The sequence below is a fragment of the Centropristis striata genome, chromosome 8, assembly GCF_030273125.1.
Source record: "Centropristis striata isolate RG_2023a ecotype Rhode Island chromosome 8, C.striata_1.0, whole genome shotgun sequence".
Classification (NCBI taxonomy): domain Eukaryota; kingdom Metazoa; phylum Chordata; class Actinopteri; order Perciformes; family Serranidae; genus Centropristis; species Centropristis striata.
The window spans coordinates 17,964,543-17,986,373 of record NC_081524.1 but is presented as its reverse complement, the minus strand read 5'-3'; the positions used below and the strand labels follow the sequence as shown (position 1 = coordinate 17,986,373).

General features: G+C 36.6%; 1 protein-coding gene across 1 annotated transcript; it reads left to right on the top strand.

Annotated features, from left to right (window-relative positions):
• Window positions 1-574: 574 nt before the first annotated feature.
• On the top strand, window positions 575-20,552 carry il21r.1 (interleukin 21 receptor, tandem duplicate 1). Its single transcript, XM_059339681.1, has 8 exons — window positions 575-711; window positions 989-1,091; window positions 2,671-2,858; window positions 3,370-3,503; window positions 3,594-3,783; window positions 3,949-4,033; window positions 8,533-8,626; window positions 19,033-20,552. Exons 1-8 carry the CDS (start codon window positions 648-650, stop codon window positions 19,792-19,794), a joined length of 1,620 nt encoding a protein of 539 aa, XP_059195664.1. The 5' UTR covers window positions 575-647; the 3' UTR covers window positions 19,795-20,552.
• The last annotated feature ends 1,279 nt before the right edge of the window (window positions 20,553-21,831 follow it).

The following is a 21,831-nucleotide window of genomic DNA, read 5'->3' as shown; positions in this document are numbered from 1 at the left end:
TTTTTGTGTTCTCGGGTTAACTCTTGAATATTCATAGCAGCAGTGTGGATGTGGTGGGGAGGCACCACACAGACACCGCTCAAAGGGTCTGAAACCACATCCTTAGTCACGCTACTGATGATTGTGATGCCTTCGCAGTGACAAACCGGAACATTGTTCCACTGAGCGTTCCCACACAGACAGACGTCAGTGCATTAGTGACTCTGTTACCTTGTTGACTGATTCAAGTGGCAGATTTTAAATTTAAAGAAGGTAAGATGGATGATTCTTTACATTTATCCAAAATGAGAACAGAAGATGAAAAAATGCTCTATTTGAGAAGTTTGATTTTGCTTTGAGAGATCATTTCTAATTTATTTTAATACATTTGAATTCTGATTAGTAAACTCTGATGTTCTTTTGTAAATGTGTTTTATTTTTAATAATGGTTAATGCTTATGATGATGTTTGTTGTTTATGCTTTATATTTGATGATTAACTCAGTTTAGCAGAAAATCCCACAGGAAGCCTGATTTTCTTGGTCTTTCAGAGTTGAATACTTCTTTTTACTACAAAACAACACGTTTAAATCGAGTGTGTATATAATTAGTTTCAGCTGCTGTGTTTCCTTCTGTCTAGCCAGCTGCTGATAACAGCGAGTCGTCTCCATGGCTCCTAAACCGGTGTTCCTCTTCTTGTTGCTGTGGGACCTCACGTTACTTGTTCATATTGGTAAGTTGGCTCATCTGATCAGTATCTTTTTCATTATTGGTATTCATTTTTTAAGGTAGCTCCACTGTAATGTACTTAAGTTAAGATGAACTTGGAACTTCTTTTTTCTTGTATATTATGTGTTTGTCTTAATGCTGTGGCCTGGGAAAGTTTTCCATTGAAAATGAGTGTCTTAACTCTATGAAACAGATTATTTAGAGGGTTAGATGTTCATAGAGCATGAATGTTAAATACATTAAATGGAATAATAACCGACCACACTTTCTTTGTGCAGCAGTCACGTCTTCGTGCAATGTCACCTGCTCAACGGATTACGAAGCTTCACTCAACTGTTCCTGCTCTGTGCCGACATCTTCTGTCGTCATCAGTGTCGTGTGCAGGTCTGTAGTGTGGCTCTTAATGAAGATGCTTTATGTCGGTGCCATATAAAGTGCGTGGCTTCATTGTAGCATTACTAGCTTCTATTCAAATGTTAGTCTGTTCATCATCATTTCTAGTTGGGTCATTTTTGGAATATTGTTCTTTTAGTAATAGGGTTGGGCGAGTTCTACCCAATTGGCATATGACGATATCCTAGGGCTGGGCGATATGGACCAAAAGTCATATCCTGATGTATTTAGGCTGAATATCGATATACGATATATATTCCGATATTTTTATCACAAAGTGAGAGCAAATGTTCAGTCAGAGTTAAAGTCAAATATGACATGTAACAAGTAGTTTTATTGAAACCGTTTATTTAAGTGAACATAAATACTGTTTAACAACAGGAGAACCTTTTTTTAAAAAAAAAATCAAAGTTCCATAAAGTGCACATTTATAAGTTCTTAACCCTTTGATGCACAACATATAAACACCTTCTAATGCCCAACTTCAGTCAAAAATGACCCACATTCATTTCCCATGTTATTTCATACTGGATGTGTGTTTGAAAATCTTTTTATTATTACAACAGATCATTATATCCATTTTTCCTTTCATACTGTATGGTGAAAAATAATTTTGTAGTTTACACACATGGGTCAAAAATGACCTTGTGCATTAGAAGCGTAGTGATACAAAAAGTGATACACTAAATTAACAATTTTAGTGTATGTGTAACTATGTTTGTCTTATTTTTAAGGTTTAACTTTAAAAGAGTTGATAGAACCACCAGATCTCATTGGAAAATCACATATTTTAACATTTGAGACTTATTAGAGCCATCAAATAATAATTTCCATTCGAAAAACACCAATTTAACAAAATAGGATAGTTAATATTTGTGTCTTCTTTGTCAGGTTTTAAATTGGTGACCCTCTGATGCACAACATATAAACATCTAATGCACAACATGGGTCAAAATTGACCTTGTGCATTAGAAGCGTAGTGATAAAAAAGGATTTTTATTCAAAAAGTAAGAAATTAAAAGAAAAAAATAGGATGTATAATGATCAAAAACAAGTTGAATGATGATATTAATGTATTGCAAAGATATAGAATATAAAACCTTAGTCGGGTCACTTTAGACCCATGTTGTGCATCAAAGGGTTAAAAGAGTAAAAAAGCAAGTCTGTTGAGCTGGAAGAGTTAATTAGCATTGAAAACAAAACTTTGTACTTCACAAGGACTAATAACTGCCATGCAGGCCTGTTAGCAGCTCTTTAGAGGTGGATGTATTTATATCTGAACTGTCTTCCATTGTATTGGTGTGGCAGGAGAAGGAATCTCATTTCACAGTGAAAACTCTCAGTTATGATCCAGGTGAAACATGCATATATATATATATATATATATATATATATATATATATACACATGCATATATAATATTTTTTTTGTGCTGAAGAGATGTTCATGATGTGAATTGGAGCTTTTCATGTAACTGCACTGCATCAGTTTTGCTCTAAAACAGTCACATGGAAACCACAACCTTTGATGTTGAGAACTCAACTGATCTCACACTGTCTATCCGTTGCAGGCTTGAAGAAAATGAAGTTCACAACAGCTGTGAAGTTAAACCGTCTCAGTCCTGGTGCGTGATGTTTCCAGAGGAGTTTTTTATGGTTACGTCAGTTGATGCCAGATGTAATGCAACAGTCAGACAACAAAGTGATCAAATATTGGAAGAAGCCAGTGAGTCATCCAGTTGGGAACTAAGTCATGTGGGTAAGTTAAACTGATCATAACTGCATGCTCTGACATTTCACTATTTGTCATTTCTGCTGAACAGCTATGAGGATAACAAAGAAAAGAACAAAGGTCACAATCTAATACATCACTTATGACTTGATAGATGTGTGTAAAATGCTTTATAATATTTCAATTTTCCTTTCATTCTTCCAGCATGAGATGTTTTTTTTTTTTTTACATATTCTCATTGTTGTACATTCCCCCTCCTGTTAAATACAGCCACCACCTTACTGTACATTAAACCATTTTCTGTTTTGTTTGAAAGTTCAGAAAATTCAGATATAACAAGAAACATACTAGCAACTTCCCCAAATTACCCAAAATTTGTTTGCCGGCAAACGCCTACCCAGCTGCTTTACCCTCCAGATTAAGACAAGAGCTAAAAATAATATTCAACTGCCACTTGTGGTTTGGTGTATTGTTAGCATACGCACATTTTCAATTTCATAATATCTCCCTTTGTCCCCCTGGGACTTAACTTTCACAGTGAAAGCAAAGCCTCCTGTCAAGGTTCAAGTGACAAACACTGAGGGATTCTACAACATCACTTGGGACCACAACAACCAAGATAACTGTCTCACATACAGGGTTCGCGTAAGAGAAAGCAAAGACTTGTCAAAGGTAATATGTGAGCACAAACACCAAACAAGAGTCTGTTGCAGTATTTTATCATCTGTCGACAAATTCTGTTTTTATGATCCTTTCTGACAGGATCCAGCACATTCTATTCCAGTGGATGAAAAATACGTTTTGTTAGACCATAATAAGCTGCAACCACATGTCAACTATACTGTGGATGTTCAGGCCAAAATGTGTCCTGACTCTTACATTGTTGGTCCTTGGAGCGAGTGGAGTTTCACTGCAGAATGGAGGACCAGAGGAAGTTCTGCAGAGCCTGAAGGTAGAGAACCATTTATACCTTCCATCAACTTCTGTCCAGTGCTAAATCGGACTGTTTAGGCCAGTCACAGATCTTACTTTGTCTTGTTTTCATGCTTCAAACCGCACGTCATACAACCGTTTGTTTCTGTCAGTACATATTTTATACGTTACGTCTCCCTTACAGGAAGGAATGAACGTTTGTGGTACATCATCCTGCCCATCGCTCTTGTTCTTGTTGTGGTCCTGTTGCTGGGTTATTCAAAGAAACCGTGAGTACTCTAAATACTGTAATTGCTGTCTTTTTCTTAAAGTATCAAAGTTTTTAATGCACGTGTGGCTCCATCAGGACTTGAGCCTTGGTGCTGTTGCTGCAGCATATTTCCAGCAGAATTTCTCTCGATTAATCATTCTCGATTTTTCATATTTCCTACAATAGTGGGGTTTGCCACTTCGTAATGTTTAGCACACACCAGCAAAAGCCTCATTTATCAGTTTTTTAATAGGCGGCTCTCGCTCTCACTTTTGGAGAAGCTTGCAGAAATTAAAATATATTTGGACTGAACCAACCAACTATTATCATTATAAAAAATATAATGTGCACATCATGTTAAAGGTTAAACTTTAAATGAGTTTATTGAATTATCTATCAGCATTCATTGCATTCAAAATAACTTAAAAATAACGCAAAGTGAAAGCAAATGAAGCCAGCTTAAGGTCAGCAGCTCTTTGTCTTCCAGTAAATGATTAGCAAAGCTTTTCACTGCTTCAATCTACACCTTCCTGGCATCACCTCCCACATATAGAGAAACCACCGCTGCACTGTATGTGCACTGACACATTGCACTGAAAAGGCTAGCAGACATAGGAAGTCATGCAGAACATGAGTGTCGCCTATTGAGGCTGCACAGTGCCAAGTAATAAACACAAGCTTTAAAAGGATATGAACTTGAAACTTCTTTTTTTTTGAGGATGATTAAAGATTATATACTCTGTGAGCCATTATAATTTCAAGTTTGGTTTTGGTTCAGTGCACATCTGTGCTAACATAAGCTCTTTGCAATGAGTCTCAGTAGTGGAAGCAGTATATGCAAATATTATACATGTGATAATCCCCTTAAAATGTCCAGTTTGTGTTAATTGTTTTAGAGAGATTCACCTTTACAGTCATTTCAGAGGCTGCAATTGGTAGTGAATTTTACCCTTTAGTGTGTTATACTTGCAGGTGTTTTACAATATTCGTAAGATTCAACATGAGCACCACAAACTGAATCAGCACCATTCTAAAAAGCTCAGACAAAAACTAAACATTACAACTTTAACCCTTTATCAGGCGAAGAACTATATTTGGTAACTTCAGTGGATATCAAAACTGGGTCCCCATGTCTCTCTGTTTGGTCGTAGAACCACATGGATTTCTTCCAGCTAATCAGCAAAGATCAGGCTACGTCACAGACAATGACACCATGACATTTGACCAATCAGTATGATAATAATATAATAATATAAACTTTATTGACCTTGACCTCCAATTTAGAAAAAAATTGAAAAAAAAATCTGCAAGAAACAGTCGTACAAACAGAGTTATTCTTCAATGACTTGTAATATATATATTTTTTAAAAGGTACAAATTTACTAGATTAAAGTGGCAAATCTACAAGAAAAAAAGTTGCAGATTTAAGAGATTTAAAGTGGCAAATCTGCAGATTTATGAGAAAAAAAAAACTTTTTTCTCGCAGATTCACCACTTTAAATTTCATAAATCTGCACATTTTTTCTCTTAGATTTGCCACTTTAATCTCGTAAACTTACTTCTCAAAATATTACCTCCCTCCCCCGGGTCTGTATGTTTTTTATACTTTCTGACAGTATGTAATATCCTCCAATGTTCTCTAGGGTTGAAATTTGGAATTTGCAAGTATTTCAATGAGTGCCCTATTAAGGGTTAATAAAGGTAGGATTTATTGATGGACTGTCAATCTTTATTGTCCCACCAACCCTGGAAATGTGTCTTTGTCTCATCAATTAATACAATAAAACAATAAAGAATGCAATAGAAATAATAAGCACAACAAACCATTGTGCTGAAGCTGATGCTGATGCTGAAGCTGATGCTGTTTCATACATTCCTTTTATGACAACAAACATACACATTGCTGCTCTGCCTTATCCCATTCCTGTCCATACTACCAACAGACTCCGTCCCACTCCAGCCATCAGAGGCAGAAATAACTCTGTGCTAACTAGCCTAGCTGCGACATCTAACAATAATCCCGGCGAAAGCAACGTTGCCATGGGGCTGCTTAATGTCCGCTCACTTACAGGCAAAGGGCAGCTCAACCTTGATTTAGTAAAGGACCATAAACTTGACCTTCTCTGCTTGACTGAGACGTGGCAGCAGCCTAATGATCACAATGAACTCAACCTGTGTATCCCACCAGGCTTTATATATACCTGCCAAGCTCGTGCCTCCGGACGCGGGGGCGGCCTGGCAAAATTATATAAAGATAAATACAAGGTTTCCTCTCTCCCTGCCACCTCTCACACATCATTTGCATCTACTGCATTAAAAATCCACGGAACCACACCCACTATTTTAGCTGCCATTTACCGTCCACCTAAAAATAATTCTGGTTTTATAAATGAATTCTCTGACTTTGTTGCCACTTTGTCCTCTCTGTCACCCAATATCATATTGCTAGGTGACTTCAATATTTACATGGACAACATAGACAGCTCTCTTACAAAAGACTTCACATCCTGCCTGGATAGCTTTGGTCTACATCAGTTTATCAACACTCCCACCCACTCAAGAGGACATATTCTGGATCTCATCTGTTGCACTGGCATATCACCACTGAAATATATAATATCAGACTTTCCCCTGTCAGATCACAAACTTGTGTCATTTATTGTTAAACTACCGTTATCCAAAATAAGAACACCACGCTATATTACATTCAGAAATGTCAAGAGCATCAATCCATCAACTTTCTCTGCCGTTATGTTAGATTATTTCAGATTTGATACCTTTGTTCACATTTGCAACATTTAAAATTCTTTATTGAGCATGATAGTGTTTTGAAAGTAAAAAACAAAGATTCAAAAAAAAAAAAAAAAGACACAAACAAGACACTAAAAGACACAAAATGACCAAAAAATACACAAAAAGACCAAAAATGACCAAAAAAGACACAAAATGATTAATAAAAGACACAAAATGACCCAAAAAAAGACACGAAAAGACACAAAATGACTTACAAAGACACAAAATGACCAAAATTGTTTCGCTAAACACACAAGACCCAAATAAAATCGAGTCCCACTAGAATAAAAACCAGAGTTGGATTACAGGATCACACACAATCACAAGATCACATTTATGTTGGTTTTTCTTTGTTTCTTTTTGGTTCGAAATGTTGATCCAGTAAGTCAGAATAAAAAATCGATTATTATTAGGTCATATAGGTGAATTGAACATTTTTTAAGTGGTGTATACAGGCAGGATGGAAAGGATTCAATAATGGACAAAATAGCCCAAAACTTCATAGAGTTAACACAGATTCTGCAAAACTGCTGCAAGGAAAGTCCACCATAATGCTGTTTTGGCGTGTAAACACTCACTTTTTGACATTTAAAACTATAATTTTATTGCCAGCTGAAAAAAATGTGTTAAAACTAAAACTTCAAATTAGCACATAATTGCCACAAAGGGAGCATCACGTATCAAGTTGATCCTAAAGTTTAGTTGACTTCAGATTTGTGATGTGTAAAAAGTCACAATACTGGTTATGAGTTCTATAACTTTCACCTTTGGTCCTGAATTCTGCACAGCTCAAGTTTAATTATACATGTTGGTGATTCTCATGAAGCCAGTCTAAGCTATGTCTGCGAAGATTATAAGGACAAACTTCAATAAACTAAATATATTTCACTTTTATATGAATGAACAATATAGCCATAATGAGGCACAATTCATTGTTTTGTGTTAAAATAATATTTTCTATATTTTTAAACATATTTTTTAATTCACAAATCCATTACCGTAATGGGTCCAGATAAAAATGTCATGTTTCCCCACACTTATATACAATAAATATTTCATAAACTTTATAAAAATAAATATACATTTGTCACTGTCATTTGGCACACCTGGTAGAGCGCGTATCATTAAGGCATTGTCCTTGTAAGCAGGCAGCCCAGGTTCGAATCCGACTCAGAGCCCTTTCCTGCATGTCTTCCCCTCTGTCTCCCCATTCACTCTGTCCTATCAGTAATGGCCAAAAAAGTATCTTTTAAAAAAAAAAAAATTTAGAATTTGACAGAATATAATCTGAAAATCAAAATCTGAATGTAAATTGATGACAAAAATGGTTAAATGTTACAGTAATGATAGAATTGTTTGCATTAAAATATGTGTATATTTTAATAAAATGCATTTTGGTGATACCAGCTACCCTTGAGCATATTTAAATGCTTGCCAAAAAACTTTTGTTGTTTTTTTATTTAAAAATATGTTACGGTAATGAATTTTGTTGCTCATAGTGTGTCTAAAAATGTCAGAAAATACCTTAATTTAAAAAAAAAAAAAAAGATTATAAATTCATATTAAACAGTGACTGTAGATTGTATATGTTATAATGGATCAAAGAAAATATGTATTCAATGCTCTTGGATTTTTGCTGAGATATACCATGTTCATGAGAATCATCAATGTGGTGTAATTTTGTTCCCTGTTTCCATTTCTAAATTCATTTCATATTTGTTTCAGGTGGTGGCAGAAAAAACTCCAGCAGATGATTTACATCCCCAGGCCAGATGAGTTCTTCAAGCCCTTGGACCTCAGCTATGGAGGGAACTTTAAGGTAAGAAAAGAAACCAAAACCAACTGTGTGTAACTTCCAAACAGGCCCAGTAGGTGCTGCCCAAGAGGGGACTTTCAGCACATCTGGACCCCGCTCCATGGGACTTTCCCTCCATTCACATCATGACGTGAATGACTCAGTGTGCAGGGGCTTCAAGAGGCTTTTTAATCTGTCTGACATGTTGTGGGTAGAAACTTGTGTATGTCAGGCCAACCTGTTCCACCCTGGTGGAAAATACCCCCGGTGCATATCTTTGATGTGTCATCGTGTGAGGCTAAAAAAAGACTGTTTTTCACTTGATAGGGGCACAGGGTGAGAATTATGTGGTTTAATTATTTAATCAACTTACTGATGTTTTTATGATTATCTTTTCCATCACCTTTTTATGTTTTCCCCTCATGTAAATTTTTCTTCCTACCCAGAAATGGACTGATTGTTATTTAAAAATACGTTTATTCCACATTTCTTCACGTTTCCATTAGGGCCAGGACTCGATTAAAAAAATTAATCTAATTAATTAGAGGCTTTGTAATTAATTAATCGAAATTAATCGCATATAAATATTTGACCTGAGAACAGTGAGAAGTAATTTTTTTCACATGGATTTTTAGTATACCATTGAATAATGACTGAATACATAAGCTTAAGCAACAAAAATATTCTTTATTGTTGTTCAAGTTCAACAGACCAGTGCAATTTGTGCAAAGTGTAACAATAGCATATTTAGAAATATAGTACATTTCATAAATTCAGGTAGCCTATAGGTAGGTAGACCTTCTGTAAACTATAATACTTTGGTTTTTAAAGTAAAACACAATACTTTCAAGTACATTCAGAACATTGGAAACCCTGACTATTATTATTACTTATCGACGCTTCCATCCGTTGGTTTTTAGTAACAAAATGTCCCATCATCCACGGGGCCAACCAAAGCGCTCTCATCAGCTTCTTCCTTCATGTTCACTGTGGTTTGTTGTTGTCTGAACTCATGAACGCTAGTTGGTGCTCCAGCATAATCGGTCCGCCTGAAATTCATCCAGTGAGAAACGTTCCACGGTGCAAAAATAAGTGTGATTAAAATGCATCAATTTTTTTAACGCATTCATTTTTGTGTAATTAATTAACCTTAATTAACACGTTAAAGTCCCGGCCCATGTTTTCATATTTGAAGTAACAATCCTTAATTCAATTAAATGTCTCTTAAGTCATTATTTACTACCACATTACAGTGGCTTGCAAAAGTATTCATCCTCCTTGGATGTTTCACCCTTTTGTTGCTTTTACACATGAAATCAAGGTCGATATAATTTGGCCTTTTTAAAAAGAATTTGCAAAAAACCCCTCTTTAATATCAAAGTGGAAACAGATTTTTACAAAATAATGTCAATTAAATTAAAAATATATAAGGTAAAATAAATGATTGCATAAGTATTCATACCCTTTAAAGCAGGGATGGGCAATTAATTTTCCAAGGGGCCACATGAAATACTGTAAAGTTTGCGGAGGGATGGACCAATACTCTGAAGTTAATTTTGCTCAATTTTATTGCTCTATAAAATGTAGTAAATTATGTGGTTTTGAGCTGCTACTGGTAAGAATACATGTTATGATAAGACTATGTTAATGTGAAACAAGTCAAATATAGAAGTAAAAAATAGTAAAACCTCCAATCATTATCTCACTTTTCCATTTATTTTAAACACAGCATACATTCAAACTACAAAAACAATAAATAGCAACTATGTTATGCAACAAACCAGCAATTTATTAACTTGCAAAAAACAGTGTCAAAGTGTTTTCGACAAGGTAACAAGTTAACTTGGTGTATTTTGTTGAACGCATTTCTGTGCAGGTGCATATGCATGTAAGCACATATGGTTGTATTCATTTCTAATTTCCGGGTAACCTTACGCGGGCCGGACAGGGACAGCCCAGGGGCCAGATGTGGCCCCCGGGCCGCCTAATGCCCAGATCTGCTTTAAAGTAACTGAACTTATTCAACAGAGTTCCAGCGAGTTGATGCAGCAGAGTCAAAGTTAGTGAAATGGAGATCACCTGAGTGCAGCTGATGTGTGTCAAGTGATTATAGTATAAAAAAACATGTGTCTGGGAGGTCCAGTCTCTGGTTCATCACTATTCCTGCTACAATTGCAACATGAAGACAAAAGAAAACTTCTAGTAACTAAGAGAAAAGATCATTGAAAAGTAGAAGTCAGGAGACGCACTCAGGTGATTTTCACTAACATTCACTGACATTTCACTAACTGTGACTCTGCTGCATCAACTAGCTGGAACTCTGTTGAATTAGGTCAGTTACTTTAAAGGGGATGAATACTGATGCAAACATTTATTATACCTGATATATTTCTAATTAAGTGACACTATTTTGTAAAAATCTGTTTTCACTTTGATATTAAAGAGGGGTTTTTTCCAAATTCTTTTTAAAAAGGCCAAATTATATTGACCATGGTATCATACGATACGATACGAAAACTTTATTATCCACTGAGTGGAAATTCCTCTTTGGTTTCACCATAGACATGTCTCAAAACAAACAGAATAAATAGTAAAACAATAAAGAAAAAACATTTCAAGGATAGAAAAATATAAAATAGCCTACAGCAATAACTGTACTTCACACATCACCCATTCAAGAACAAAATTTTAAAAAAAGCACACCACAGTACAAATCAAGTTTACAAATGTAGGTCTGAGACCTGCCTTAATCAGAGAACCTGAAACCCTCAGCAAAGGAAAAATAAAAAATAAAAATAAAAAATAAAATATATATATATATATATATATATATATATATATATATCATGTGTAAAAGCAACAAAATGAATACTTTTGCAAGCCACTGTAGGTAACACAATGGTGTTTGAGCCCAAGGCCCATTGATGAGAGCACTATGTTTGCACTATAACGAACGAGCGACGCAGCAGACTCTCTCGTCAGCTTGCTTATGTATGAAACACATTTTTTCCTGTTTTTTCCGGTCTCTGCTGGTGCTGTGACTAAACTGTAAACTGAATAAACAAAGAGAAGAGTGAGGAATTACAAAAAGTATCACCATAGCGGAGTCAAACAGACAGAGATCTTTAGGGCAAAAGGAATATTTATTTATTTATTTATATTCTACCAATGAGGACATGTGTGAGCAAGCCAAGGCACTTGCAAACATAACACTGAATTGCTTTTTAATTCATCCACATTACATTATAATGCAAGTTGCATTCTGTCAAAATGCTTAAATTTAGCTTAACTAACAGCAATGTAATTAGCTTCACACTGACATTTAGTTATTTGAATTGGTGACAAAATGCTTTGTGCACAGCACATGTAAGTGTCAGGATCCAACGCTCCCATTCTGCTGATGCCTCGTGTCTTATTACCTGTATCCACTAGCACAGTGGTTCTTAACCTTTTTTCAGTGATGTACCCCCTGAGAAATATTTTTCAGCCAAGTACCCCCCTAACCAGGGCAAAGCATTTTTGGTTGAAAAAAAAAAAAGAGTTAAAAACAGAGCACTGTGCCATCAGTGTCTGATTCATTAAACTTTGGAACTGATAAACACATACAAAATTCAAACATTTGAAAAAAAACTATTTAAATCATTTTAAATGTTAATAATCTAAATTCATTGCAAATATTTCTCATCACTAAAATGTAGTGATTCAAACTAATGTAGTAATAACAGTGAGCAGCATATAACCATTTAAAACTATAACTGCTACGCTTCAACCACGACTCCATCTTTGAGTTTTCAAGTGATTGACAGGTGATGCCAGGTGTCATATGACAGGTTGGGTCCAACCATCCTGGTATGGGGGAGACTCTGGGTTTTTAGGAGAATCAAATAGAATAGCCTACTGAATATAACATTTATTTTGTGAACTTATACTTATATTTTCCTAAAATATTTATTAAATTATTATTTTTAAATAATTTTTGCATGGATGCTACTTTTTAAATGTATATTTTAAAATCTCACGTACCCCCTGTAAATTTACCTCTAAAGTTCTGGCTGTAAACTCCATGAGGCCAGTTTTAATTTGATGATGATATACCAAGTAAAACTGGAGACAAGCTCAAATATATTTAGTATAAAATAATAGAAGTGGATGTAACCCTCTTATATGTTAGATTTGCAACCTGTGTTCACATTTGCAACATTTAAAATTCTTTATTGAGCAAGATACTGTTTTGAAAGTTAAAAAAAAGATTCAAAATCACATTTTATGTTGGACTAAAGGACTAAAAAAGACACAAAATGACTAAGAAAAGACACAAAATGACCCAAAAAGAAACAAGTGAGGAGACAAAATGACCAAAAAAACACAGAAGACACAAAATGACTAAAAAAGACACAAAATGACCAAAAAAGACACAAACTGACCAAACCCCCCCCCCCCCCCCCCCCCCCCCCCCACAAAATGACTTACAAAGACACAAAATTAAAAAATGGACAAAATTCTGTGCAGTTGCAGATGTTGAGCAGCAGAGCGCGCTACTGCTGCAAATAATAATAAAGGGCTCATATACTTAGAAAGAGGAAGTAGTAAATGAAATAGAAAGTTCTTTGTTTAGTGATGCATTCCAGTACTCTTCTTCACTCTACTACATTTGCCTAATTGGCTTTAATAGGAACGGTTGTGCTATAATTACATTCAATTCAAAATACTTTGTTTCTTTTAAGGGGCAAGACAAGCTTCTTTACCAGCATATTATAAAATGTAAAAATATATTACATGTATGTAAAAGCATTATAACTGTGAAATTAGGTTAGACAGTTTGAAAGATACAATAAAAAAGGTTGGAAAGTTTACCTTCAAATATCTAAAATAACAGAGAGAGGTCTAAATAAATGGATTTAAAGAATGTGCTGGTTTTTGTTCCAGGAATCAGGTGCAACAAAGTGAAAAGCAGTTTTTCTAAGTTCAGACATTACTCAAGTCAGTAGAGCGTGTCTGAAGAAGTCTATCAGAGGAATGAAGCAGTTTTCAGAGTGAGTTTGGTCATTTTCCAGTCAGAAAATGGTAAATGGGCTGCACTTATATAGTGATTTTATCCAAAGTGCTTTACACTACAGACTGCGCTCATTCACCCATTCACACACATTCATACTGGTGGCAGAGGCTACAGTGCCACCTGCCACCATTGGGAATTCATTCACACACTGATGAACGCAGCATTGGGAGCAATTTGGGGTTCAGTATCTTGCTCAAGGATACTTCGATATGTAGGATGCCATGGTCAGGGATTAAACCGCGACCTTTTGATTAGTTGGTGACCGGCTAAAAATATCCCACTTAGTAACATGTATCAGCTAATGTGATATGTGATTTTTTAATGATAGGCCAAGTAAAACCAAGTAAAAAAAAGGCCAAGTAAAACCGAAAACAGTTTTGTCAGACCATAGGACATGTCTCCAAAAAATAAGGTCTTTGTCCCTGTGTGCATTTGCAAACTGTAATCTGGCTGTTTTATGTTTCTTTTGGAATAATGGCTTCTTCCTGGCAGAGTAGCCTTTCAGCCCATGTCTCAGGACTCGGTTCAGTGTGGATAATGACACACTCTTACCAGCTTCAGCCAGCATCTTCACAAGGTCTTTTGCTTTTGTTCTTGGTTTGATATGCACATTTTGGACCAAAGCACATTCATCTCTGGGACACAGAGCCCGTCTTCTTCCTGAGCGGTATGATGGCTGGATATTCCCATGGTGTTTACATGGGTATAATTATTTGAACAGATGAATGTGGAACCTTCAGGCATCTGGAAATTGCACCCAAGGATGAACCAGACTTGTGCAAGTCCACAATTCTCTTCCTGATATCTTGGTTGATTTCTTTTAACTTTCCCATGATTTTACACAAAGAAGCAGTGTGTTTCAGGTTTGCCTTAAAATACATCCACAGGTGTGTCTAATTAACTCTAATGTTGTCAATGAACCTATCAGAAGCTTCCAAAGACATGACAGCATCATCTGGGCTTTCCCAAATAGTTTCAAGGCATAATAATGTTAGTGTATGTAAAATTCTGACTTTGAAGAAAGTAATAAAAAATTGTCTAAAAAAATCCTTCTCTCATTATTCTGGCATTTAGCAAATAGAAATAATTTTGGTAATCCTAACAGACCTAAAACAGGAAAAGTGATTTCATGTCAGACAGTGAGAAAAAAAGCATATGTGTCTTTTTATATAGTGTATGTAAACTTCTGGTTTCAACTGTAGGTAAGGTTGTGATGGAAATTTTTTTTTGCTAAAATGGCATGGTAAACATTTTTTAAGTGGCAGAATGAAAAGCATTCCAAAACGGACAATACAGCCCAAGACTCAGAAGGGTTAATTCATCAAACTGAATCTAATTTACTCCAATGTGTTAGTTTGCCAATGACGTACATGCAAACACTTCTACATCATTCTAAACAGGTGTGAAAGTGAAATGAGTGGTCTGTTGTGCTCTGTGAAGGTGTAAAAGTATGATTCTACTTCAAAGACATTTCATCCACTGTCTTTGTTCTCTATAGTACATATTTCAGGATTAATGCAACAGAGTGAACCAGCTCTTTTACAAATCATTGTTCTAGTTTGCCTGCTATCTCATCTCACGCTTGTGGTTCAGACTGCTGACGCTTTCTCAGCGGATCAGAGACGATTCAGTGATGCTGACGAGCTCTGTACCTCAGGATGTGGTGGCCTTTGCATGAAGAAGGTTATTCATGCTTATCTGTCCATCGCCTTGCTGAATGGAGGTTATATGTGGCTGCAGAAGCTTTATGTTTCACTAGCATGGATGTGTTGATGTAGAGATTCACATTAAAAGTGCAAATTAAATTATTCATACAGTATTACTTCCTAAATGAGCGCAAAACATTAAAAAAAACTTTCATTAAGGACTTTTTTGCAGTCTGGCCATGCATTGCTCAATTTTAATTTACTGCCAGACCCACACACAAGACAGAAGTTCACACTCCCAGATATCTGATGTCCCCACATGAAATATTTTACTATACATCAGTATCATGTTATTTGTGTACTGGGCTAATTATTAGCTCTTTACGGACCTTTGCAATAGTAGCAGACTGCTCAGATGAATCCTGCTGAAAACTGTGAAATCCCCAAGTTATAACTGTTTAGGTACTTGCCCGGATGTCTCACACTTCAAATAAGCAGTAGTACTATTTAAAAACACACTGAAAAGAAGATAGGATGGAGATCATGTTCTCTTCTTTGATGTGAATAATGGTGCACTCATGCACCATTTTTATGATTAATCACAAGCTTTATTGTCTATCAATTTCATGAAATGTACACGTACGAAAGATTCACATCAGATGACATTAAAAAAACGAACAGGAACAACAACATCTGTTCCATTAAGAAAAGAAACCGAAAAAGGCTATCAACACTCATGTTTTTGATAAGGAGTTCGCTTGAAAGGTCAGAAGCACTGAAGCTACAGTCACTGCAGCAGGGGGAAACAGGCAGCATGTCCAACGGCAAAAAAAATCTGTTTGCAGCATATTTTGTTTAATGCATACTTAAACAATGCTTAAATGCTTGATCAGGATGGATTCTATTCCTTCTGGGTGGAGAGCAGGCGGTCCAGCTGCATGTTGCATGATTGATATGACTCAGGGAGTTGACTGACCATTTACCATATCTGAATCTGCATAAACACGAACTAACTCAACTTAATGCAAATGATGTTCATCCTGTTTAGTGAAGCTTGAAACTCAGTCTTTATGAAAACCATCGAACAAACTGCAGTGAGGGCAGAGAGCTGCAAGAGGAGGTCTCACTCTCACTCACTCGCTTTAAATTCTGGCCTTTGTTGCCAAGTTACTAATTGTCGCTTAAGGACTGTTTCCATTAACGGACAATACCTGGAATGAGGCGGGTCCCACTCGCTGAAACGCCCCTAATTTGTATACGAGCAGTGTGGAGCCGGCTTTTATCTGGACTTTTTTAGTCCCTGTAGAAGAGCAGGGTCTTTTTTGTCCCCTGAAAACAGCCTGGTTACTGATTGGATAGATCACTAAGCAGGATGTGACATAGTACTCTACACGACAACAACACACGCCATTTGTAAAAGCCGGCAAAGCAGTGTTCCCAATGTAGCGACTTTGTTGCTTAATTTAGCGACTCTTCAGACCCCCTTAGCGACTATTTGTCAAGAAAGCGACTGGAGACAAATTCAGTGACTCCTTCTTACTCTTGTTAAGGAGCCGATAACGAGCCGGAGGCCGGCTTGTTAAGAAGAGCCGCAGTTAGCTACAATTAGCTCTGTAGCAGTACAGTGTGTATGTCCTGCTGCTACAAGAGGTGTTCACTTAGCGATCTCTGTCTGTTTACAACAAGCACCAGACACTCTGTGCACAGTATGTTTATGATCAGCACAGTTGCACATGATGTGCACAGTTAGCGATGCCGTTAATTCACAATCACTATGTTTATGATCTGCGGAGACTCTGTGCATAATTAGCCATGCTGCTTTCAGCTGCTGACGTTGTGCACAGTTAGCGATGGTGAAAACCATATGTCACCTCCGGAGTCTCTAAATCCCTCTGGGGCAAACTTGTAGTGGAGACACGCAGAGCTATATGAAGCCACCAGCTGGTGCAAAAAGGGACTGTTTTTGGTTCTGGCATGCTTTTTAGCCAGACTTGGTGTATCTCCACCAGCATAGTACAGTTCCTTCCTGCTTCAGTCTTTATGCTAAGCTGATGCTGGCTCCAGCTCAATATTACCTTACAGATATGAGAGTATTTCAACCTTCTTATCCAGGGTATCTGTGGGGTCTTAAAAAGTCTTAAAACGTCTGAAATCCAATAATTTCAATGTAAGGCCTTAAAATGTCTAAAATTCTCTTAAACCTCATAAAATGTCTTAAATACTATTTTGAATTGTCTTGAATAAAAATGTTTTAGCGTTGCTTCTATTTAAAACAAATGCATAAACTTCTGTCTTGCTTTTAAATGTTTCGATTTTTGAGGAAACTATAATCTATGGAGTCTTGGGCTATTTTTGTCGATTTTTAAATCCTTTTCATCCTGCCTGTATACACCACTTAAAATGTTTAAATGCCATGTTGGTCTATTTCTTTTCAGCACAACCTCACCTATATGACCTGATAATTATTTTTCATCCTGACTCACTGGATCAACAGTTTGAACCAAAAAGTGGTGACTTTTGGTGACTCCAGAGACTTAAAACAGACTTAACTACAAAACAGAACTGAGTACCTGTGCAACCCTGTCACAATTTATCGAGCACAACCAGCTAGTGTGCTGTGTGCGCATTTTTTTTTCTAGTTTTTTATTTCTCAACAAATAGTCAACAATAGAGAGGCTTCTGTTTTTGTTTTAGTTAGGTTAAGATTTTATTCCAATGTGAAAGAGCTGTGAATGAATTCATATACTTTGCAAGTAATTCCGGGCCTCCGATTTTCCTTCATGTCTTTTGTACTTTTCTGCTAGTATGGATGTAAAATGGGTCTTAAATTGTATTCATTATGGTCTTAAATTTGACTTGTTGAAACTTGCAGAGACCCTGTTATCAAACTCTCTGCAACACAAAGCAACTATTTCAGTGGCATACTCAGAATGTTTGAAGGGCAGGGGCGAAAAAATGAAAAAGGGCACATTCTGCACAACATGGTGCGCAAAAAGCTATGATGCATCATGTATGATGAAACAGTCCTCATCCTAGATTACGATTAGCATTAAGTTAAAAGGAGATCCAGATCATAGCAATTAATGATATGGTATTGACAACTAGAAAATTTCCTCTGGGGAAATTCTGAAAGGGCCACGGGGGCTACTGCCGGTGTGTATACACTATGATGAGATTCTTCAGAGATTTCAAACTATGCTCTTTAACTTCAAAATGTGTGTGTGTGTGTGTGTGTGTGTGTGTGTGTGTGTGTGTGTGTGAAACGTGTATCTGGAGGAGTGTGCGCGCTTCTACGCGCATTTGTGTGTGTGTGTGTAGCGAAAATCGCATAACGTGCAGGGCATCGTGTAAAGGGCAGCCAATAAGACACATTCTCTTGTTTTCTAGAGGCACTTTAGCAACACTTTTTTCAATCATGGAGGCACCAAAAGGACACTAGAAGGGCACTCATTAAGGCATGTTATCGAATTTTCTTGCTCTAGAGGGCACATCATTATCATTTATTGTATGAAGGGGCACCCTAGAGGGCACCCAATCATTTTTTGCACCTGTTAAGGGCAGCCAATAAGGCACTTCCTCTCATTTTCAACACTCTTTAGGGCACTTTAGCGCACTGTTTCAACCATGGAGGCGGTTGCCCCCCCTGGGTCCGCCACTCGACTATTCCTTTAAAAATGTACCATTTATTGAGGCCACCACTCAAAATGTTTTCCATTGCTCTGTTGCAGGAGTGGGTGAAGCCTGTGTTCAGCGAGTATGATTACCTCAGGATCAACCAGCACACTCAGACAATAAGTGAGAAGCAGCAGGACGTCCTTCAGTGGAACAACGAAAAACAAAGCTACGGCGAGGACAAGGAGATGAAACAAGGCGATGATTTCGTCCACATGCTGCAGCCTCACAGCAACTCGCTGCTGTTCTTCCAGGACGGAGGCAGCTCACAGGGCACTGGTCACTCCACGGGACACGTCTCCATCCACACCGTCACCCTGTCTGGAGAAGAAGAGTTCGAGGAGGAAGTTTCGTCAAACGGCTCTGGAAACATCCTCAGAAGTTACCAAGACGGAGGAAGCTTTGGTTCATTTGAGGAAGACAACAGAGAACACGATGGCTATGATATAGATGAAGCTCATAGGCGAAGTGGGATATTACCACAGCGTGAAAACCAAATATTTAATGACTTATCAGTGGAAAATATCAACTTTCAGCCACGTGCCCAGCCTCATGAACCAGAGAGGGTGTCACTTGACTCGTTCGCCTCAAACTTACAGTCAGAAGACGGCTACCCTCACGTGGACCTGGACACTATTGACAGTGGTTTTGGAGAGTGCAGCAGCCCTGCAGCCTCAGACTCAAACAAAGCAGAGCAGATGGACTCTGATTTATTTCACGAGCATGGAAGCTCGAACTCTAACTACGTCAAGCAGTGGATGATATGTAGCTCCATGCAAGAAAACTCAGAGAATGAACTCCAAGAAACACAGCAGTGATGGACGCTGAGTCACTGGCAGTGCTGTGAGACATGTATTTAAATGAAGGATATTACTGTTGATGTTTACAGAAAATACACTGTGATTAGAAGAAAATATCTACTCAGTATACAATCCTGTATTTTCCGTTCATCTTGAAATATTTAGTTTAACACTTTGTATAATGTATATATCAAGGTTTTTCTTTACTATTGTGTTTTTTGATTTTTAATGTAGTTCAAAGAGACGTGAGAGATATGGATGGGAAGAGAGAAAAAGGGGGATTTTTCTGCTAACATAATTATATTTTTCAGTGTATTCATTTGACTGTAAAGGGTAGAGCTGGGCAAAAATCTGCTTTCCAAATATAGGTAATTTCATATCTCCATAGCCATATATATCATGATATAGCATGTTTTCCTGCTGATTTGAATTATGTCTATTACAACTGCAGCAATTATTCGATTAGTGAAACAAAAATAGATTATTATATTAATTGTCGACTATTTTGATAATCAAATAATTGGTTTGAGCAGTTTTTTTAAAGACAATAAGTCCAAATTCTCTGATTTCAGCTTCTTCAATGTAAATATTTCTGGTTTCTTTGTTCCTTTATGACAATAAACTGAATATCTCTTTGGTTTTTGGACAAAACAAGAGATTTGAGGACGTCATCTTGTGGTTTGGGAAACACTCATTGATAGTTTTCAACATTTAATTGACCAAACAACTAATCGATTTATCGTTTAAATAATCGACAGATTAATCGATAATGAAAATAATCGTTAGTTGCAGCCCTAATGTCTATATGAAATAGAGTCCAAATGATGCAATATAAACAATATGTAAAAATACAAACAATATTTATATTGTCATGATATATATGTGATATATATAGCTATAGATATATATTTTCTTTGTTTGTTTTACATGCATCATTAAAATGTTAATTTAGTTAATCGGGTCATTTTGTGAATTTTTAAATATATCAATTTATACCATTATAAAGCACTGAGAAAGGATGTTTTTTATGGTCATTTTTTTCACTGTACATACAGCTTCATATTCTCATGGTCATGCATGCTTCATCAACTTGTTACTGCAGCACCAGCACACATGCAGCCTTATCAAGATGTCTGATAATGTCTGTTTTTCTTGCATGTGTATTTTCTAACCACTGTAACCAGTCATCCTGTTTTTTGCAGCGTCAGCAAAAAAGAGAAGAAAGATAAAAAGCAAACTTGGAGCAGATTTTTGTCTGTAGATACAAAAAAATGATTAATTCCCTAGCTCAGACGTCATTCATCAGACAGAAGCGGAGAAATGTGCCAGACGATCGTGAATTTTGCAGAGAATGTTTTTCAGAATATTTGTTCTCTGTACCAAATTTCACCTTTATTTACTGACTGCAAGTGCACTGAAAGTACAGTATCTGTATTTATGACTTTATATTAGATATTTGAAGCAATGCATTTACTGGGTTCTGATTCCATTAATTAGCTGATAATATCTAACAGTGTAAGAAGATTTTCCCCACTGAAAGGGCATCTGGGGCAGCTGTCGTAGGAGGGGGAAGTGTGGTTTATTTTCTTTCCAAGTTTCCTTTGACACCTAATAAGGTCTCAGTGTCAATTGTTGTTGAAGTAGAAGTCTGTTTCTTTCCCCTGTGCAAGGCTGCCATTCACTGTCTAGACTTTCCACAAGCTTCTGGCCTAATAATCAATAAACATGCAAGCTGTAAGTTCAGTGACATGTAAGTATAAATGTATAAATGTAGCTGTGAATGCTTATTGTCTTCATCTTCTTCATGTGCTGGCTTCCGATTTTGTAGTAAATTTCTGTGAAAAGAGAAACGGACATCTCTCAAAATGTTTAAAATTAAAAGTTTCAATTCATTCAATGTGTCAGTATTCATAGTATTTAAAGTGAAACAGGCTGAGATCTGCTTTGGTGGTGGTTTAACCTGTAAAGCTACGTTCAGACTGCAGGTAAAGGTGGCCCCAATCCAATTCTTTTGCTCATATGTGACTCAGATCTGATGTTTTATAACGGTTTTAA

What these genes read in the sequence shown, in the direction of transcription:
- il21r.1 (XM_059339681.1), top strand. Translation starts at nt 648, where the DNA reads ATGGCTCCTAAACCGGTGTTCCTCTTCTTGTTGCTGTGGGACCTCACG. An exon ending in AAGTTCTGCAGAGCCTGAAG is followed by an intron (nt 3,784 to 3,948) that starts GTAGAGAACCAT and finishes TCTCCCTTACAG; the next exon opens with GAAGGAATGAACGTTTGTGG. An exon ending in GCTATGGAGGGAACTTTAAG is followed by an intron (nt 8,627 to 19,032) that starts GTAAGAAAAGAA and finishes GCTCTGTTGCAG; the next exon opens with GAGTGGGTGAAGCCTGTGTT.